Consider the following 18557-nt stretch of genomic DNA (forward strand, 5'->3'; position numbering starts at 1 on the left):
AGTATGATTCATACCTTGTTCTCTGTGGCATGTTTCTCCTTCTCAACCTTGGCCAGTGTCAGCTCAAGGTCATCTATGTCTTTCTTTAGTTCTGCACATTCGTCTTCCAGTTTCCTCTTCTTGGCCGTCAGCTCAGCATTCATCTCTTCCTCATCTTCAGCTCTCTCAGTCACCTCCTTGATCTTAGCCTCCAGCTGGATTTTGTTCTTAATCAGTTGCTCACACCTTTCCTCTGCATCAGCCAAGGCATCAGCTTCCTGAAGGGAGATTCGTTAAACTAATTAGAGAATTTGTTACTTATTTTGAACTTGTTCTTTGCATGAAATAGAAGTGTTTACTGAATGCTAATGAATTTTTCAGTATGAGTATAAGTTAATTGAACATTATTCCGTTGTTTGGAGAAATGTAACTAATTAGATCCGGGACTATAGATTTAGAAACAAATTAGTCTGAAAAATGGCTGAATTGAAGCAATTGACTGTTTTAAAAAGTAGTGTATAGAAGAGTGGGAGGACCAAAGCCTGAGTTCTTGTCTCAAATTTGCCTTATTCCTCTTATACTCAGTTATCTCCTGTAATTAAGAGGGTTGGAATAGATGATTGTTAAGAGCATTTCAGCTATAATATTCAAAGATTTTGACTTAGTCACATTGGTTCATTTTGGCTTTGGTCATTCTCTAGTTACTAGATTGAATTTAAAAAAGAAAAAGAACATTTTTTATACTATGGATATATTTCCACGAAACATTTTTATACACTCAAAACCTCCCTGATAGGCCATAACAGTTCTATAATTGTCCAAGGTTTCCTTTTCCATTTTAAGAATTAGTCTCAAAAGGAATTTTAGAGTATGTCAGAACTTGTAATTTTGAGAAACTATATATAACTCAATAAGGTTTTTATAAATGACTAAAGGACTCATAAAAATCAGTTCAGCCACTGACTTATTAGATTACTCTGATCTGGGGAATTTCTTTAACTTCTCAGTGTTTGTTTATATCTTAAGTTTTTAAAATGCTTGAATGAATGATAATGGGGACTTTTCAGGGTTCCTTTGCTTTCAAGTGATACGCTTAGTACATATTTACTCACTGACTAACGATAATACCTATGAAGAGAGGTTAAAATGAAGAGGCTGTGATACTGTGCTTTAAGGAAAATGTAACTCATATAAGTTAATTTATCAATAGGAAAAGTTGAAAATAGCTTAAAAATTTTAAGAAAGCTATCCTTTTTATGGATTTCTTCATGACATTGTTGGGCTTGCTTGACTTGGACTAAGGAAATGGGAGATTGTAATTGGCCAGAATGTTGATGCCAAGCCTGTCCCACTTTGATTTCAGCTTCTTCTTGAATCAATAAACAGAGGAGAGACCTTAAGAACTCGGGATCTGTATCAAAGGAAGAATCACAGGGTTCACTAGCTCTGCCTTTTACCCTGGTAGTTCAGTTCAAATAACTGCAAGTCAATTTGTTGGGCTAAATCCTGGGGGTTGGGAAAAAGAGATCCAGAGAGAAATAAGAATGACTGTCTTTTTTGAGTTTAAATGCAATCTTATACATGTGTATTCAGAAAATAGGGCTCCACTTTTAAGGCTGGGTTGAAGCATTAAAACAGTCATTTTCTCAGAAAAATGACTGAGATTTGAGGGCTTGCCTTTAAATTGCTTCCTTCATGGCTGTTAAATTTGTGACATTGTTAAATAAATTCTTCAATTTCCCATTTGCAATTTGGAAGTAGTTCTTGCCTTCTTCATAGGAATGTTGAAAGTTAAGTGAAATACTGAAAAAAGCAATTGGAAATATTCTTTTTCAAGAAAAGGCCATTTGTAAATCCAAGGTGTTTGTGAAGTCAAGAAAATGGTGCAATTGAAGTCACTGACATGGTGCATTCAGCACAGAGGGTACTCACAGATTGAACCTGGAGCTGTAGGTCATTTTTCTCTTTCAAGAGAGTCACCATTTTTTCCTCCAGTTCCTTCCTTTTGGCCTCTGACTTGGCCAGTTCATCCTTGGTTTTCTGGAACTCTTCCTTCATGGTGGCCATCTCCTTCTCTGTCTCTGCACTCTTGAGGAGGGGCTTGATCTTGAAAAAAAGTTTCATCCAAGGCCAGTGCTTGACGTTCATGAAGGCTCGTACGTTATACTGGATGCAGAAAAGGGCTTCTCTGAAATGACAGGAAAGGATCAGTGTAGGTTGATCCATTAGAGACAACGTTGTTGTTGTAATTTTTTTTAAACATATAAACTCCCCTTTTAATGACCACCCCACATATAAATGATATGCCAGATTCTGTATATTTTATATGCAGGCCACATAAACACACATTCCCACCCACTCCCCCTTAGAGTGGTCCTCAGTATGACCTGTTGGCTAATGTGCACTGCTCATACTTAACGATTCTGTGTTCCCAAGACCCTGTCACACTAGCAAAGAAGCTGACTTTAGAGGAGGGATACTTTGTATATATGAGCAGCATGCACCATTTTAAGAACATCTGAGAAATCACAGTGTTAGTGATTTGGGAGTGGGTATGGCAGTTGTAAGCGGATCATGCAGCTTAGCTGTGGGCACACTGATGAGAACCGTGAAAGGGCATGGCTTGCTTTTTGAATTGCTCCACCTTGGAAGGACTGATGCTGGAGCTGAAACTCCAATACTTTGGCCACCTGATGCGAAGAGCTGACTCATTTGAAAAGACCCTGATGCTGGGAAAGATTGAGGGCAGGAGGAGAAGGGGTCAACAGAGGATGAGATGGTTGGATGGCATCACCAACTTAATGGACATGGGTTTGGGTGGACTCTGGGAGTTGGTGATGGACAGGGAGGCCTGGCATGCTGCAGTTCATGGGGTCGCAAAGAGTCGGACACGACTGAGTGACTGAACTGAACCTACGTTGAGGTTGTGATTTATCATGTATTCCTTGAAGCCTCTCCTCTTATTTAATTACCCCTGAATTATCTGCTCTGTGAACTTCTTTTGTTAGCTTCTTCAAATGATATACTGGCTTTTCTCAAATCCTTTCAAATTACTCATTCTTACCCGCTCAACTAGATTGTTGTCTACAGAGCATTTAGCTTGTATTGAGCTCCAAAATTTGTTTTATTTAAATAACATTTTAAAAATAGTAATAAAAGATATCCCTTCTGCACACTGTAGCAGTAAACTGGCAAAGTTTTACTGCCTTTGAACAGTGTGTTTGCTTCTTCAAGCTTATTAAAATGGAAATTCTATTTCTACAGGTCCAATTTATGAGAACCATAAACCAAGAAGGCATACACCATAATGTTGACACATGGAAAGACTTGGAAAAACTTATAATGCAGAAATAAATAAGTGTGCATGAGCAGACTGAATGCAAAACGTGTGTGTAAGGACAGGGAATGCAGTCGTGCTAGGTCAGTGGAGCTGGATGAGGTTAATTAGGGGAAGAGGAAATGGAAGTTGTGAGCTGGTGAGTGAATAAATTAGGCCAAGAGGAGAGGGCTTGAGCAAACATAAGAATATAAGAGATAAGCAAACTGTTTAGGCTGGCTGGAAAAGACAAGGCATTTGGAGATGACAGATGAGGTGGGGAATAGAGAGGGCCTTGGCAGACACAGAGGCAACTTGGATTTGACAGGGGAGACCATGGGGAACTGCAACTGAATATGGCATGATGAGAACAGTGCTTGCTGCAGCTGTGTGTGAGAGGAATAGAAGGGAGACAATGAGGGAGGAGAGAGTTTTGATGGGAGTCGAAATGTGAGGGCTTGGGCAAAGTCTGATGTGTTGTAGGAGTGGGTTCTGAACTGGGTGAGAAGCGCATATGAACTGAAAAATGGAAGAGTTAATGAGTGAGCAAGACTGATGTAGTGGAGTCCCGGAGGGACCGCATCGTCCTGATACTCTGCATAGTTGTTACCTCCTTTGCAGCATTTTCTGGTATTCTACCCTCATTAGGAATCCCCTACAGACAGCTTGAGTTCTTGTTATAATCTGGGCCAACTTTTCATCTCTCATTTCTTCCAGAAGACCCAGCAGGCCAGCTTTGAAGAAAACCTGGAGAGAGGGAAAGTCACAAATGATCCACAGACTACAGGAGAGACAGACACGGCAGACGGTGCTTGGATCAGCTGTAAGTAAATAGCGGCTGTACCTTCGTGTGTCCAAACTTGTACTGGGTGTGATCAATATCGATGGAGGCAAGAAGTTTCTCAGAAGCCTTCTTGCTGTCAATGAACTGTCCATCTGGAATAGCACTTGCATTTAAAACTTTGTATCTGTTTCATTGAAGAAAGAATGAATGGTTAGGAAGATGTGAACATATATGAAAGTCAAAGGACACCAAAAAGAAACATCAGTAAAAAGAAAGAAAGCAAAATAGAAAACCCAATTGTCCATATTGGTGAATCCATTTTTCCACGAGCTAATGCATGCTTCCCTCCTATTTGTAAGAAATGCCACCTCCTCTAGCCTGTATTCTGTTCTACCACCACAAGACTATATTATTTGACTTACTTCATAATACCCACTAAACAGGGTACATAGAACACAATGAACAGAGGACAACAGTAAAAATGATTAAACAAGCACAGCATTTAGTGAAATACAACAAGGAGTGACTGGCCTTTGTTTGAAGTCCCCATAGAGGATTCTGCTGGGGAAGCCCTTCCTGCAGATGCGGATGCCCTCCAGCACCCCATTACACCTCAGCTGGTGCAGGACCAGCTCATGCTCCATGGCCCCTAGAAAGAGATCAGAGTGCATACTGCTGGGCGGTTCAACTGTCGCACTTGTGCCTGTTTGATTATTTCGTGCTCTTAGATCTTACCGGGAGTTTTGGTTTCATTGGGAATGATACAGCGTACGAAGTGGGGGTGTGTGCTCCTCAGATTGGTCATCAATTTATTTAAATTTTCCTAGAAAACCAGGGAGAAGGGACTTGATGAGAAAGTTCTATTTCAGGTTGCTTTTTTTGGCAATTATATGAAATGAACCTAGGCACTCTCTTAACTATTAAGTCTATGAGGCTTCAGTTGCTCTGTGTTTTAAGGGTCTCAAGAGTTGTAGCCTGCCAAATAACTGAAAGGCCAGAGTGCTACGGAGAAATATAGCTCTCTGTGGTATTCATTTATGACACCTAGGATCTGTCCTGTAAACAAACTGCCAATTCAAGTGGCATTGAGGCACATGAAGTGTTCTTGAGCAAGAATCAGAAAATAAAAGACTACCGTCTTGCTTTGCCACTAACGAGCTGCTTGAAATCCCTTTTGTCTCTCTGGGTCTCATCTGAAAATGGTTGAGATCACCTCTAAGGTCTCTCTTGCCTCTCTCAGTGCTAATAATTCTCACAGTACTAGTCTACAGTGGTGACCTATGTCAGTCACTGTCCCAGTGCTTGATTCCTTTCTTGAGTTTATTATTCCCTGGGACCTGTAACCTTTTGGGTTTTTTGAAGAGTCTAAAATCACGAGACTATATGACCTTCTGTAGGTGGATCTCGGATACCTGAGGATGATTCACAGTCTGAGGCATATGGGGCAGTTATTCCAGAAACAGAATAACTGATTATGATAGACAGTGGTGATTTACTCAACTGTAGAAAACCAGCATGTAGATATTTTTCAGTATTTCTTAGGTATATTCTTTGAGAAGTCAGAGTTGCTTTATTTTTTACATCTCAGTTAACTATTAGGATATAAAATAAGTAATGTGAGTCTCTAATCCTGAAAATATGTGTAAGAGTGTGTTTGGGGAGATAGTGCAAATTGGTAGTGAGAAAAGAACAGGGCCATTTTCTTGTTTAGGTTATATGTTATATCTACGTTTTAGTTTTAAAAGGAATGAGACTTAGCTATAGAAGTTCATAGAAATCCTGACAAAGCAGCCATTAGATCAGATGCTCCATATGTCCCCTTTTAGAAGAACCAGTTTTTAAGCCATCCAAGAGAATCACATTATTTGTAGTAATGTTATTATTACTGTTATTTAATTCTTTACGGGTATTTTTCTATCTTAATCATCCATTTAAATCACGAGATTTGGCTTTAGGTAATTTTCAGCTATCACAAAAAATTAAATCTACCTCAAAAGACAAAGATGCATTTTGGTGGAAAGATGTCCTAAAGGATGTGTCTCAGGCTTATTCTCAAAGAGGGACTCAGGAATGTTCTCAAAGGGCAATATTAGTGGAATAAAGATACGGCTTTCCGCAGGGAGACCTTTGAAGTTCAGCTGTGCTTCCTCAAAAATCAGCCTTATTATAGAACCAGAAAACTCCTAAAGGCATTTTTGGAGTTCCTGAATACATGAGATGAGCATAATAAGGAGTAGTGGGTAAAACATTCGGCCCTACAGAAGTACCCTGAACAAGAGGAAATATTTGAAATAATTCCTATTAACATTCCATTCCCTCCTAATTTATTCTAAATCCTATAATTTTAATAAGTCATAGAGACCATATGGATTTTTGAATTAAATTTGTACTTTACCCTGAAAAGGGCTGACACAGTCTGGAAAGAAGAGCCCTTCTTCTTAGCACCTTTCTTTGCACCGCTGTCTAAGATAAAAAGAAAACCCATTAATGAATGTATCCCAGAGGCTGGAATGGCATGTAAACTTTCTGTGGGGATAGGTTAATTTAAATCAGGGGCACAGAAAGTACCAGCTTCAGCACTAGCATATGTGGAAAAGAGACTGGCCAGAGTCTTCATGGAGGACTTCTGGTACAGCCCAACCACTGTGTCGTTCAGGGGGTCCTTGTTCTTGTCCAGCCAGCCGGCAATGTTGTAGTCCACGGTGCCCGCGTAGTGAATCAGGGAGAAGTGGGCCTCGGCTCTGCCCTTGACCACCTTGGGCTTCTGGAAGTTGGCAGACTTGCCCAGGTGCTGGTCATACAGCTTGTTCTTGAAGGAGGTATCTGTGGCCTTGGGGAACATGCACTCCTCTTCCAGGATGGAGAAGATGCCCAGTGGCTGAATTCAGAAAAGCAGACGTTGGTGTCAGTCTATCTTGTCTCAAAAGGTATAGTGGCTGTCATTTGATTGAATTATGAGCACTCCTAATTAAATATACTTAAAAAGTAAACCAGGATCAAGCTTATAGTCCTTTTGTTATCACTAGAATGACTTTCCACCATTCTTTCTCACATTCGATCCATAACATTATTTTTAAGTAAAAAAATAGCTAGATACAAACTCCAGATGTCAGCACAGCATGTGGAGGTGACATTAAAATGTCTGTATTTATCACATTAACTCACCTACTTGGTGAATTAATGTATTGTCAAAGTTTTATTTTTCTATGAAAAGAACTTAGTGACTTAGAATGATGTTTACTTTATATGCAATAGTATAAATAACCCAAACTTTATATAGGACATTTTGTGTACTTAATCTCCTTAAAGGTAGATTATGAACAAGCATAAGCAATTTGACTTCTTGACTTCCAAACAGATTATCTTTCACAGAAGCTCTAGCTGTGTTACCTCTGCATTAATTTTGACTTAGAAAATAGTTATTTCTATTGCTGACGTCTTGGGTCACAAATGAGGTAGTTTCTCTCGTGAAGTAGACCATCTCAGTAGAGGTGCTGTTTTCAAATTGGGTTTGAGTCAGTGTTAGAACAAAACTGCTCAGGACAAAATGAAACTAAATTCTCTGGTCCTTCTGTAAAAGCTGAAAAGAGGAAATAATTTCTAAAGTAATTCTCTAACTTGTTCTGATATCAGTCTATTTAAGATTACTGTAATACTTTCTGAAGTTGCTTAAGACACTTGGGAAGGTTATGCTTACAGTTCAGATTTACTTTAGAAGTCAAACAGACCTTCTCAATGAGCTCAATGCAGGCGGCCAGGTCCATCCCGAAGTCGATGAACTCCCACTCGATGCCTTCCTTCTTGTACTCCTCCTGCTCCAGCACGAACATGTGGTGGTTGAAAAACTGTTGCAGTTTCTCATTGGTGAAGTTGATGCACAGCTGTTCCAGGCTGTTGAACTGCACAAAAGCAAATTTCCAATGTTAAATGGATTTTTAAAGTGGTAGAATTCATTACTGAAAAATCTTTTATTGAAAATATGTGTAATTCAGTAATGAAATAAAATTATGAACTAATTATTGTTTATTCAGAAATCCCAGGAAAGAAAGGATCATTTTTGACATGAGCCCTTTTTGTGATTTCTGGGCATTGTTTACAGCTGTCAGCCACACAGCAAGAGTTCTGGTAGAATGGACCTCCTTCCCCTTCTGAGATTGCCTGGGCAATAATGTGCATTAAAAGTACAACAAAAGTACAATCCAGTGAGTAATGGGTTCAGATTTAAGGGTGAAAGTAATTTATTGCAAAGCCTCACCTTTTTACCACCCCACTCTCTAATTCAAGGTGAAGTTCACATTTTCACTTTTGGCTGTCACTTTATTAAGGAAAGCTTTTCTTAAGACCTTTATTTGATGTACAAAGTGAAATTAATAGGTTAATTTCTCTTCATATCAAACATTTGGTAACTTCTCATTGTCACATCTGTGAAAGTAGGGACCTTGTGTGGTCTAGCATTGAAGATCTGATGAAGTCTTTATAGTAATCTTCGTTACTTTATAGACACCTTCGTTTTTATAGATGATGAAGCTAATGACCCAGAGGGGAAATGGTGGGTGTCAGATGAAGCTGGAAGAGGAAAGACTATGAACTGTCACTGTGCTTCTCCTTTTAGCTCCTTTTTCCTCCATGGGACGGAGGGAGCCTTGTGTATGGACCAAACACTACGGATCCAGGTTCCTATCTTGGCTTTGCCTTACGTGGCTGGAGGATCTTTAGCAAGCGTGCTGATTTTTTTGCATCTGTTCCTCCACATTTAATTAGAAGTATGTTACTCCTTCTTGGGTTATTGTGAAGATTAAATGAGGTAACAATTTGAAGTACTTAGTAGAGTGCCAGAAATACAGACTTCTCGATAAAGTGTGGCCGTTATTATTACGACTGCTATTATCCTGTTACCTCCTAGATATTTTGTCCTAGGTACTATGTTGGAGAAAGCGATGTAGACACTACAAATGTAAATGAATAATACCCAGCATGCTGCTGCTGCTGCTCAGTTACTTCACTCATGTCCAACTCTTTGTGACCTCATGGACCATAACCCGCCAGGCTCCTCTGTGCATGGGACTTTCCAAGCAAGAATACTGGAGTGGGTTGCCATGCCCTCCTCCAGCGGATCTTCCTGACCCATGGATTGAACCCACATCTCCTACATTTCAGGCGAATTCTTTATCACTGAGCCACTGGGGAATACCCAATATATCAAAACCCAGATTGTCTTTCTCCCACTTTTTATTAATCTGAAGATAACTCACATCAAAGATCTCAAAGCCAGCGATGTCCAAGACCCCGATGAAGTACTGCCTGGGCTGCTTGGTGTCCAGCTGCTGGTTGATGCGGGTGACCATCCACAGGAACATCTTCTCATAGACGGCTTTGGCCAGAGCGCCCACTGCATTGTACACCTTCATGGACAGAGTAATGATTATTGGTCTTATTAAAGACATGAACTGAAGGCCTGGAAAATGTGTGATTCATGAAGGTTGTGTACTTACCTGCTGCACAGTCTGGCCTTTGGTGACATACTCATTGCCGACCTTGACCCTGGGGTAGCAGAGAGCTTTGAGCAGGTCAGCAGAGTTAAGACTTTGGAGATAGGCAGCCTTGTCAGCCACTGCAGAGACACAATTCAAGAAATATTGTTTAATGGCAGATGTTTCTTTAAGATAGTCTTTCCAGGTTCCTCCAATCCATTTTCATTATTATTTAAATAAAAAACTTTAAATAATTCTATAGAAGGTCAAGCAAGGCTTTCTGTACATTAGAGCATGTACTTGCTAATAAATGATCAGTCAGTTACACTGGCCTTTGGTGATTTGTTGCAAGCAGCTTTTGAGTCATTTAGCAAAATCAAACGTAAGTCCAATGTTAATGGAAATAACTTTACGTAAGACAAAAGCCAGAGTCCCTGCTCTTAGGTATGGTTGAAAGGTGACATGAATACACCTTATCTCAATTTTGCTCTTCCCAACTTACCATCAATGACCAGTTTCTTTATCTGAAAATGTGGGAACTAAATCTCAATGGATGATTCCTACCTCGTCCCCTTCTGAAATGTTGCCAATGACTATGATGTAAATGAGGGAGACAGAATGTCGAACTGGGATGGTCAGGAAAGGCTTCAAAGGAGCAGATAACTGTAGCTTCCATGGTGGTTTCTGTAATTTCCATATTCCTTCCACAGAGTATATGACTTTTCTTTCTCAGTTTCTTTTTATCTTACTTGGTGCCTAGATTGTCTGCAGGTTTACATGTAGACAACACACACGTGCACAGATATCTCGGGATATCCTCCACCCCAGCTCTGTGTTTGGGCAGACATTGTATCCCCCTGCTTGGTTTACCCAGTTGGTGCTGAAACACACCCATATGCCAAGTTATCCTGTGTACCTTCTTGTCATTTCTAAGGCAAAGTAAGCATATGGTTCTGTCTTACTCTCTCTCTGATCTGGCCCCAGGTTGTGCTTTTTAAATACATACTTATAAGTGGCCATTAGGGTTCATTTTCACTATTTGGTGTGTGTAGAAATGACGGAGATGTGGAGATGCTAAGAGGAAAAGGGGGCGAGGACAGAGTGCAGTATGTGTAATGTGTGCATGCCCTTCAGAAATTTAGTTGCAAAGGAGATGTGAGTTTAGAAGAGCTTTTTATTTTTTCTTGTCGTATTTTCTGTCTTAAACCCAGTTGGGGGTTCATTGGTACCTTCAGTGCCATCTGGCTCTGCTTGCTCCTCACGCTGCTTTTGCTTGAATTTCATGTTCCCGTAATGCATTACTGCCCCCGTGAGCTTGTAGATGGACACTTTCTCCTCAGAAGTAAAGCCCAGGATGTCTATGGCGCTCTGTCAGGAGAAATGACAGGAAAAAGGTTAGGGCAGAAGATATTAACATATTTTGATGAATTTACACTATATTCTAAGGTAACCACACTTACAGTATGGTTGCTATTATCATTCCCATGCATAATAGATTTTTTTAAAAGTGAGTTTATGTCTTACATCAGTGGCCATCAGCTCTTCTTGGTCATCAATGCTAGGGACTGTGATCTCCCCTTGACTGACAAAGGCGTAATCATATGGGTTGGTGGTGATCAGGAGCATTTCTGGGGACACAGAGTTCAGGGTGTATGTTTCACATTAAAAGTAGTTAACAAAAATCTTAACTTTTGTCTGTGAATTTAGGTTCATTCTTACCAATCAGATCTGGCTTCTTATTGGAAGTGATCTGATAAAAAATATGGTAGCTTCTTTCTGCCTTCAACTGGAAAGTAACTCTAGACTTTTCTAGAAGATCTGGAAAGAGGGGGAAATAGACATGGAATTAGAAAAAATATCAATGCTGCTGAGACAGTAAATGAACCACAATGTCTTTGGCTAAAATTGGGGATATTACAATAGGCTTCATTGAGATTTCAACTTGATGATTGATCCTGTTGGTACTGTATATAAGAATTCCAAATACATATGGCAATTACCCAAGGTTCTCACCATTTAAAAGCAAAGAGTGAAGTATGCATGCTCTAGTAACAAATCAGCTTTTCATATGGATGACTTATGACCTTTGTCTTATAACTGATCTTTAATATCCCCTCCTTCCTCAGCTCACCTAGATTCCTTGGTGAGGGATTACCTTGGAAACATCTACCAAACCTCAGATCAAGAGCAGATCACAGAATGCCTGCCAACCTGGCTCCGTCAGTCCTGCATGACCAAGTGATAGTTGGCAGGCTCTGCTACCCCGGCCCTCTGCCAAGGGATGGGCCCTTTTCTGAGAATTTGACTACCTGTGGAAATGTGGCCAGTTAGTGTGAAATGCATGTTTAGCAAATGTTAGATACTCTATTTGAACCAATAAATATGAATCCTTCTGCAAAAAAAGAAAAAGAGCAAATCACAGAAATGTGTTGTCAACCTGTAGATAACATATAGGAACCCGTGAATAGTCCTACTGTTTGTCCTGGAAAAAATGGCATAGTTGCTTCTGAGACTGGCATTTCAGAATGTGCTGCAGAGCCGTCAGTCTGACACTAAGGTAAGCAGAGCACACGGAGATTGTGGAGAATTACAGCATTAGCTCACGAGCAGCACTGGCGGCAGGCTCAGTGCTCACCACGTGTTGACAGTATCCCTGCAAATGACATCCCTGGTTGATCTGCCTGAGTTTCAATGGTTGTGTTACTCACATGTTTCAATATCAGCAGAAGCCAGTTTCCCTGTGGTCCCGAAGTGGATCCTGATGAATTTACCCTTGCAAGTAAAAAAGACGATGTTATGTACAAAATAAAACACGAATAAGAAGAGACTGAAATAACGACTGAGACATGCCTTTATGGGCATTTAAGGCCTGAGAAAACCCTTCTGTGACCCAGAGACTCACAAAGCGAGAGGAATTGTCATTCCTCACGGTCTTGGCATTGCCAAAGGCCTCCAGCAGGGGGTTGGCACTGATGATCTGATCCTCCAGAGTCCCCTGCAGAGAAACACAAGAGCAGAAACACAAGGAAGTCCGTGGCTTCCTGAGCGCCCTGCCCATCATGATTCTCGCATGCCCATCAGACCCACCTGCATTTTGCCAGGTTCCTCCTTCTTCTTCTCCCCAGTGACTGCAATTGTTGCAAAGTACTGGATGACACGCTTCGTGTTCACAGTCTTTCCTGCCCCAGATTCTCCGCTGTCAAATAAAAACCAGAGAAGAGATCAGAACTACAGCTCACATTGTCAACATCTAAGACAATCACCACCAATCAGAGAAGAAGGAAAAATCACATACGTGATCAGGATGGACTGGTTCTCACGATCTGTGAAAGAGAAATCAAGACCATCATTTTTAAAAATAGTGCACATTCACTATGAAGATTATTGACTCTGTTCAGATTAAATACAGTTTATTCTTTTTAACATTTTGAAGATATTGCCTGTGATTTTGGCTTTGGGTATAGCTCCCAGACAGTACTTGCCTCTTGGAGTAAAATTTGTGAAAATGAGAGGCAAAGAATCATCTGTTTCTTCTGGTATTTTATTAATTTAAAAACTTATGGGCAATTTCAAACCTATACAAAGGTAGAGAAAATACTGTTAAAAGCTCCTATGTACCTATGTATACAGCATTTCAGTAGTTACTATATGGCCAATTTTATATAATCTATATTCCCATCCCAAGCTTGGTTATTTTAAAGGAAATTCCAGGCATCACATACTTTCATCTGTAGCTATTTCAGTAAGAATCAGAATTCTGAAGTTTCATTTAACAGATAAAGAAAGGAACCCAGGGAAGAATAAGTGATTTTTCTGATAGATACATCACTTGTTAAGATATTTTGGTGTTCTTGACTTCTGGTTTATATATTTTTCGGCTGTCTGGCCTCCTCCCAGTTCTTGATATTAACTTGACTGCTGGTAATACTAAAAAAGGAAGAGATCTGGAATTGTATTAATAACTGTCACTGTTCATTTCCTTTTATTTCTCTCTTTTATACACATTTTCTAAGTAATGCAAAAACTGTCACTCTATATGACTGATATGTTGGATTTATACCAATTTTCTGATCTGTTAAATTTTTAATTTTGTACTGATAGATTCTAGAGCATTCGTAAATCTAAAAAAAACCTATTCAGAGAAATAGATACAAGATGGATGCTATTTAGATGTGCATATAGACTTCAGGGAACTTTAAAGCTCTGTTTAGGGAAGTAGAGACAGATTTTGAAACATATTCAGATTGATTTCTTTTTCCAATAGAAGAAAAATCATGAAAGATCATGTCACAGCTAGTGGGAACATAGGTAAGAAAATAATGTTTTAGTCTCTAACCTGGTCAGATGCTACAGTTTTGCATGGTTTTATATCAAAATCATGTTTGGAGATAAGTAATCTTGAATTTGGAGCAGCCCTGAAAGCTGGGGGAGTGAGGACCTTGGTAGGGGTGGTGGTTTACATACCACCAGTGTAAATGCAACTGCTGCATGTTAAAACCTCTGGAATGAGCCTGAATTTGAATAATTTCTGGAAGGTAGCTAGGTTCTGTTGACAACCAAAGACAGTTTACTAGCATGAAATCCTTATAGAATTGCTGGCCAGTTTGTAATGCAAGATTTGTATTTTATCCCTTTCTTTTCTCCTTTAAAAGACAATTTGAAAACAGTGCAACAAAATAAACAAAAGAGAAACCAAAATGGAACAAAATCTTCCCCAGTTTCTAATATCTCATGGAACAACAGGAAACTCAGGAATCTGGAATATTTCCAAAGGCAATACATTTGGTGTATGCTGATAAAAGATTTTAATGCTATATTTGGGCCTGCAATTTGTATCAAAGCTGTTTGTTTATGTTTTGATAAGATAGGAGCAACAGACTTTGATATAAATTTTTAAAAAATGTTTTCAAAGAAAGATGGATTTCTATTTTCTTCCATTCTAGTAGGAAAATGCTTCAAAATCTTTGGGAGGGAAGTCTCAGTTCTTTCTATCTCAAACGCTGGCAGTGTTGGCTGTATCTATTAAAGATAAAGAAATTCACAACCCTTTCCAGCTATGGCTGGTAAGTATTTTCCTTGATTGCTGTGGATGTGAATATACTAAAAAAATATATTTGAACTTTTTTCCCTCTCCAAATCATAAATTAAAAAATATGGAAAAGCAACATATATGTAGGTCTGCTAATTGTTTCATTTAGGCTTCCAGTTTCTATCTGGGTTAGCTTGGGCAGGTCAGTGAACTCAGTGACTAGCTTCATTTTACTCATCTGTAGAGTGGCTGTGGGGAAGATTATGTGATGTTACAGCACTGAAAGTTTCTTGAAAACAGTGAAGCCCTGTGTGGCTGCAATGTATTATTGTAATCAAAGCCCAAAGTCTACTTGTTCATTCAAGATTCCGTTTCCACATTTCTGTAAATAGATGCATCACTCACTCACCAGTCAGCATGAACTGATAGGCGTTGTCAGAGATGGAGAAGATGTGGGGCGGGGCCTCCTGGCGCTTTTTGCCCCTGTAGGCTGCCACCACCTCGGGGTTGTACACCGGCAGCCACTTGTAGGGGTTGACGGTGACGCAGAAGAGGCCCGAGTAGGTCTGAGAAAATCAGAACACTCAACATGTGGGATTTGATTCTACTTGGAGAGATAGATGAAATAAAGAGAGGTTGAAGGGTGCTCACGTAGATCATCCAGGCTGCATAACGCTCTTTGAGGTTGTACAGCACTCCGGGCTCGTGCAGGTGGGTCATCATGGCCATGTCCTCGATCTTGTCATATTTGGGAGGGTTCATGGGGAAGACTTGATCTTCTCTGACAGTGAGAGTCTGGCAAGTAAAGTGAGAGTCAAGTTTGTATTAATGGTTGGAAGTAGGATTTATATGTATCTGCTTTGGTTATAAGACTACGATTGTGGGCACTTTCCATTATATTATTCAGTGTCCTTTAAATAAAAGCACAAAAATGTATTCATCTTAGAGTTTGATGGTAAAAAAAAAAAATCTGTTTCCTGTGATGAGCTAGAATACATCCTACTCTTTAAAATCTACTTTTTTCCTCCCACATTTTCATGTCCCAGGTTTATCCGTTTATATCATTTTACTTCAATGGGTTTAATTTTTTATTTCTCCTTGCCATTTATTATAAGAAACTTCAATTTGGGAGGAAGTAATGGGAAGATTAATGCATTATTTACCTAAGTAGATAATAATTCTTTTGATAGAAACTAGTTTTTATTTCTCCCAGGTTTGGAGATTTAGACTGGGAAGTGAGTGATGGAAGGGAAATGCTGGAGGCTGACTAGGGGCTTAAAGTTCTTTTGGTGGTTGGGAAAGGGAGAAGTGAGAATTTCTTTTACCTTCCAAATCTGATGTCTGTTAATGGACTGGAAGGGTGTCTGGATTGGCAATAGACTTGGAAATTGTGAGCAAGGAAGGCTTCAACTTGAAGTGAGGAGATGGAGAAATAAAACGGGAAGGATTTTCTCCTTATGTTTTTACTTACTGCTCCACGTTCTGTCTTTACAGTTACTTTCCCCCCTTCCTTGCTTTGTATGATGCTCTTCACATAGGATTCCTTGGGCTCTGCCACAAAGACTGATGTTTTAGCATCAAAGGGCTTGTTTTGGGCTTCAATCCGTTCCTTTTCTGATTTTCGAAGGTAGGGAGCGGCTTCGCCAAAAACAGCCATCTCAGCGTCTGAACTCGCACTCATGGTTGCAATTTATTTAGAGAGAATTCTGCCTTGGGGAAAGAATGGGAGAGAGGGAAAAGAGAAACCAGAAGTTATATACATGTGAGAAAAAAATTTGAAATGACAGAAATATTGAGGTTCCATCCCCAGCCTGGACTGTAATTGTTCTTCCAACCTGTGTTGACCAGCGTTCAACTTAATAAAGTATTAATAACACTAGCACAGGGCTGGTTTGGAATGAGACTGCAATCTGAGGCTTCATTTTTAGGGCTTTGAAAATTTCCTTCCCAGATGGCATGTCTTGATCTTCAGGGCTAGGGCACCTACAGCTGAGTGAGAATGGAATCCTTGCCTGTTTTAATCTCTAAACTCTAATAATATCTATAGCTAAGACTGTTGTTGATGGATTGTTTTATAGCAACTGTCATTCTTTAATCCTCAGATGCATAATGTTTGCATCTGCCATTTGCTGGGACAATCATAGAGTTAGGAGGGAAAGTTTGTCTTGGGCAAATGAAAGTTGATATCTTCCAAGCTACCAAAACCATTTTTGCCTTTTAGATGGCCTTTTTTTTTCTCTTGTAAGTCAAATAATTCTTTTTAACACCCACTTTATATTAAACATCTCTTGGTGGGTCATTAACCTCATAAGAAATCGTTATCACTCTAGGGTTGTTTTTTTTAAATATATCATTTGGCTTGTTACCAAGAGACTTAGCATTGCCTTAATTTCAAAATCTCTTTTAACATTCTCCTTTTGGCATGAAGGATTTGAACTGTCAGTTAACAGATCTAAGCACAGGGGAATGAGAGCTTCAGCATGAAGGTGTTTCATCCTGCATAAATTCCACAGGCTTCTTTTCTCTTCATCCAGAAAAAGAAAAGACAAAAGTGTAAGAGTTTATCACATGCATATGAGCCATTGTCCTCTGTTGATAGATATGTGTCTCAGCATTGGCTCATTACTTTGATTGGGTCTTTTCTTTACTCTCAGGCAGTGAATTACTTGGGGGAAGGGCCAGAATCTCTCCTTCTATTTTAAAGTGTGATAGCACTCTGTGGGTGTAATTCTTGTGATTTTTTTTTTAAACAAACAGTAACAAATCTTTCTAAAAACTACAGTGAATCATGAAAAAGTAGCTAAAATACTATGGTTTTAAGCAGATGTTCATTTCTGTTTACATGTTTTAGATTAAGAATTTTTACAGGTATTTAAAAAATACTAGTGAAACACCCAAGTTTTCAACGCTTGTCAGTAGAAGGAGGTTGGCATGGAGTAATCCATTGCCCCTGACAGTTGTTAAGTGCAGCTGAGAACTCACTGTTAAAATTCATTCTTTCCCAAATGGTCCTTTAATCCTGGAACTCAAATGACGGTGGTCTCTGAGAATAAGACATTTGGAAGAAGTGATTTCCCAGCATTTCTAAGCAGACATTTGGAAGCACAACATATTTACATAACCGCAAAATGTAAGGAAATGGTGTACAATGAAGCGCTGTCCCCAGCTTTGTTAGGCTACATCCCTTCTGTCATCAATAAATGAATAAAGTGGAGTCTTACCTCCGGATTCCAGATGAAGATGCAGGTTCAGGAGCATCTAAAACTGTAAAGCAACGAGTTTCTTTTTAGTGAAGCTCTGAAATTCCAGTAAGATAGTTACAGAATTAAAACTTGCCTGGTCTAAATTACAGAATTAAATAAATTCCAGTACGGTAGTTACAGAATTAAAACCTGCCATGGCTTTATGAAAATAAAAGTCAGAGCTGAGAGGAACAATTTCATGCTCAGAGATGGGCTGCGGGGTAAGCTGTTTCTGTCCCCTGGAGCCCTGCAGGTCCCAAGGCCCCCATTCACTTACCTCTGGGTCCTTGGTGGAGATGTACCGGGAGGGCTCATCGTGCTTATATAGGAGCTGGTGTGCTGATGCCGCAGCTTGCTCCTCTTTGTTAGGGCAAGACATTTGGCAGCGTGAACCCTCAGAATAATTTGTTCTGACATTTGTCATGTTTGGATATAATTAGAAGTATTCATATCATTTTGAGTATGTGAACCAATCTCCTATAAATAATGTGACAGGGACCAATCTGCCGGCAGAGAATGCTTTCTAGTGTGCTGGGAAGGTAATCTTCGACAGTGCCTGGTGGGGCCTCAAAGTAAGTTCCTAAGAGCTATATTTGATTTGGCAAACTCTCACACATGCCTGTGGTAACCCAATGATCACAGCCTCAGCGAGCATTGCTTTTAGGGGCCTAACCACGTTTTCCTTCTTTGTTACCATAGGAACCCCCACCTCCTTCACTACCTTGGGTCACTGCCA

General features: G+C 39.7%; 1 protein-coding gene across 2 annotated transcripts in view; it reads right to left on the bottom strand.

Annotated features, from left to right (window-relative positions):
- The window catches only part of LOC113877399 (myosin-8), a 30265-nt gene extending 11910 nt beyond the window's left edge, over positions 1 to 18355 (bottom strand). The window contains exons 1-23 of one of the 2 annotated variants that reach the window (XM_027517466.1): positions 18099 to 18355; positions 17801 to 17843; positions 16051 to 16285; positions 15231 to 15374; positions 14989 to 15145; positions 12846 to 12873; positions 12638 to 12746; positions 12453 to 12545; positions 12259 to 12322; positions 11270 to 11368; positions 11075 to 11178; positions 10780 to 10918; positions 9572 to 9690; positions 9332 to 9481; positions 7808 to 7978; positions 6648 to 6957; positions 6475 to 6542; positions 4815 to 4902; positions 4611 to 4728; positions 4140 to 4263; positions 3906 to 4042; positions 1912 to 2167; positions 15 to 257 (exon numbers count right to left, since the gene is read on the bottom strand). In XM_027517466.1, the coding sequence (XP_027373267.1) occupies positions 15 to 257; positions 1912 to 2167; positions 3906 to 4042; positions 4140 to 4263; positions 4611 to 4728; positions 4815 to 4902; positions 6475 to 6542; positions 6648 to 6957; positions 7808 to 7978; positions 9332 to 9481; positions 9572 to 9690; positions 10780 to 10918; positions 11075 to 11178; positions 11270 to 11368; positions 12259 to 12322; positions 12453 to 12545; positions 12638 to 12746; positions 12846 to 12873; positions 14989 to 15145; positions 15231 to 15374; positions 16051 to 16260 (2931 nt within the window). In that variant the 5' untranslated portion in view covers positions 16261 to 16285; positions 17801 to 17843; positions 18099 to 18355. Of the gene's footprint in view, positions 1 to 14; positions 258 to 1911; positions 2168 to 3905; positions 4043 to 4139; positions 4264 to 4610; positions 4729 to 4814; positions 4903 to 6474; positions 6543 to 6647; positions 6958 to 7807; positions 7979 to 9331; positions 9482 to 9571; positions 9691 to 10779; positions 10919 to 11074; positions 11179 to 11269; positions 11369 to 12258; positions 12323 to 12452; positions 12546 to 12637; positions 12747 to 12845; positions 12874 to 14988; positions 15146 to 15230; positions 15375 to 16050; positions 16290 to 17800; positions 17844 to 18098 lie in introns of both variants that reach the window. The other variant, XM_027517467.1, reaches the window with a different exon arrangement.
- Between the last annotated feature and the right edge of the window lie 202 nt (positions 18356 to 18557).

This window comes from Bos indicus x Bos taurus, chromosome 19, assembly GCF_003369695.1.
Source record: "Bos indicus x Bos taurus breed Angus x Brahman F1 hybrid chromosome 19, Bos_hybrid_MaternalHap_v2.0, whole genome shotgun sequence".
Lineage (NCBI taxonomy): Eukaryota > Metazoa > Chordata > Mammalia > Artiodactyla > Bovidae > Bos > Bos indicus x Bos taurus.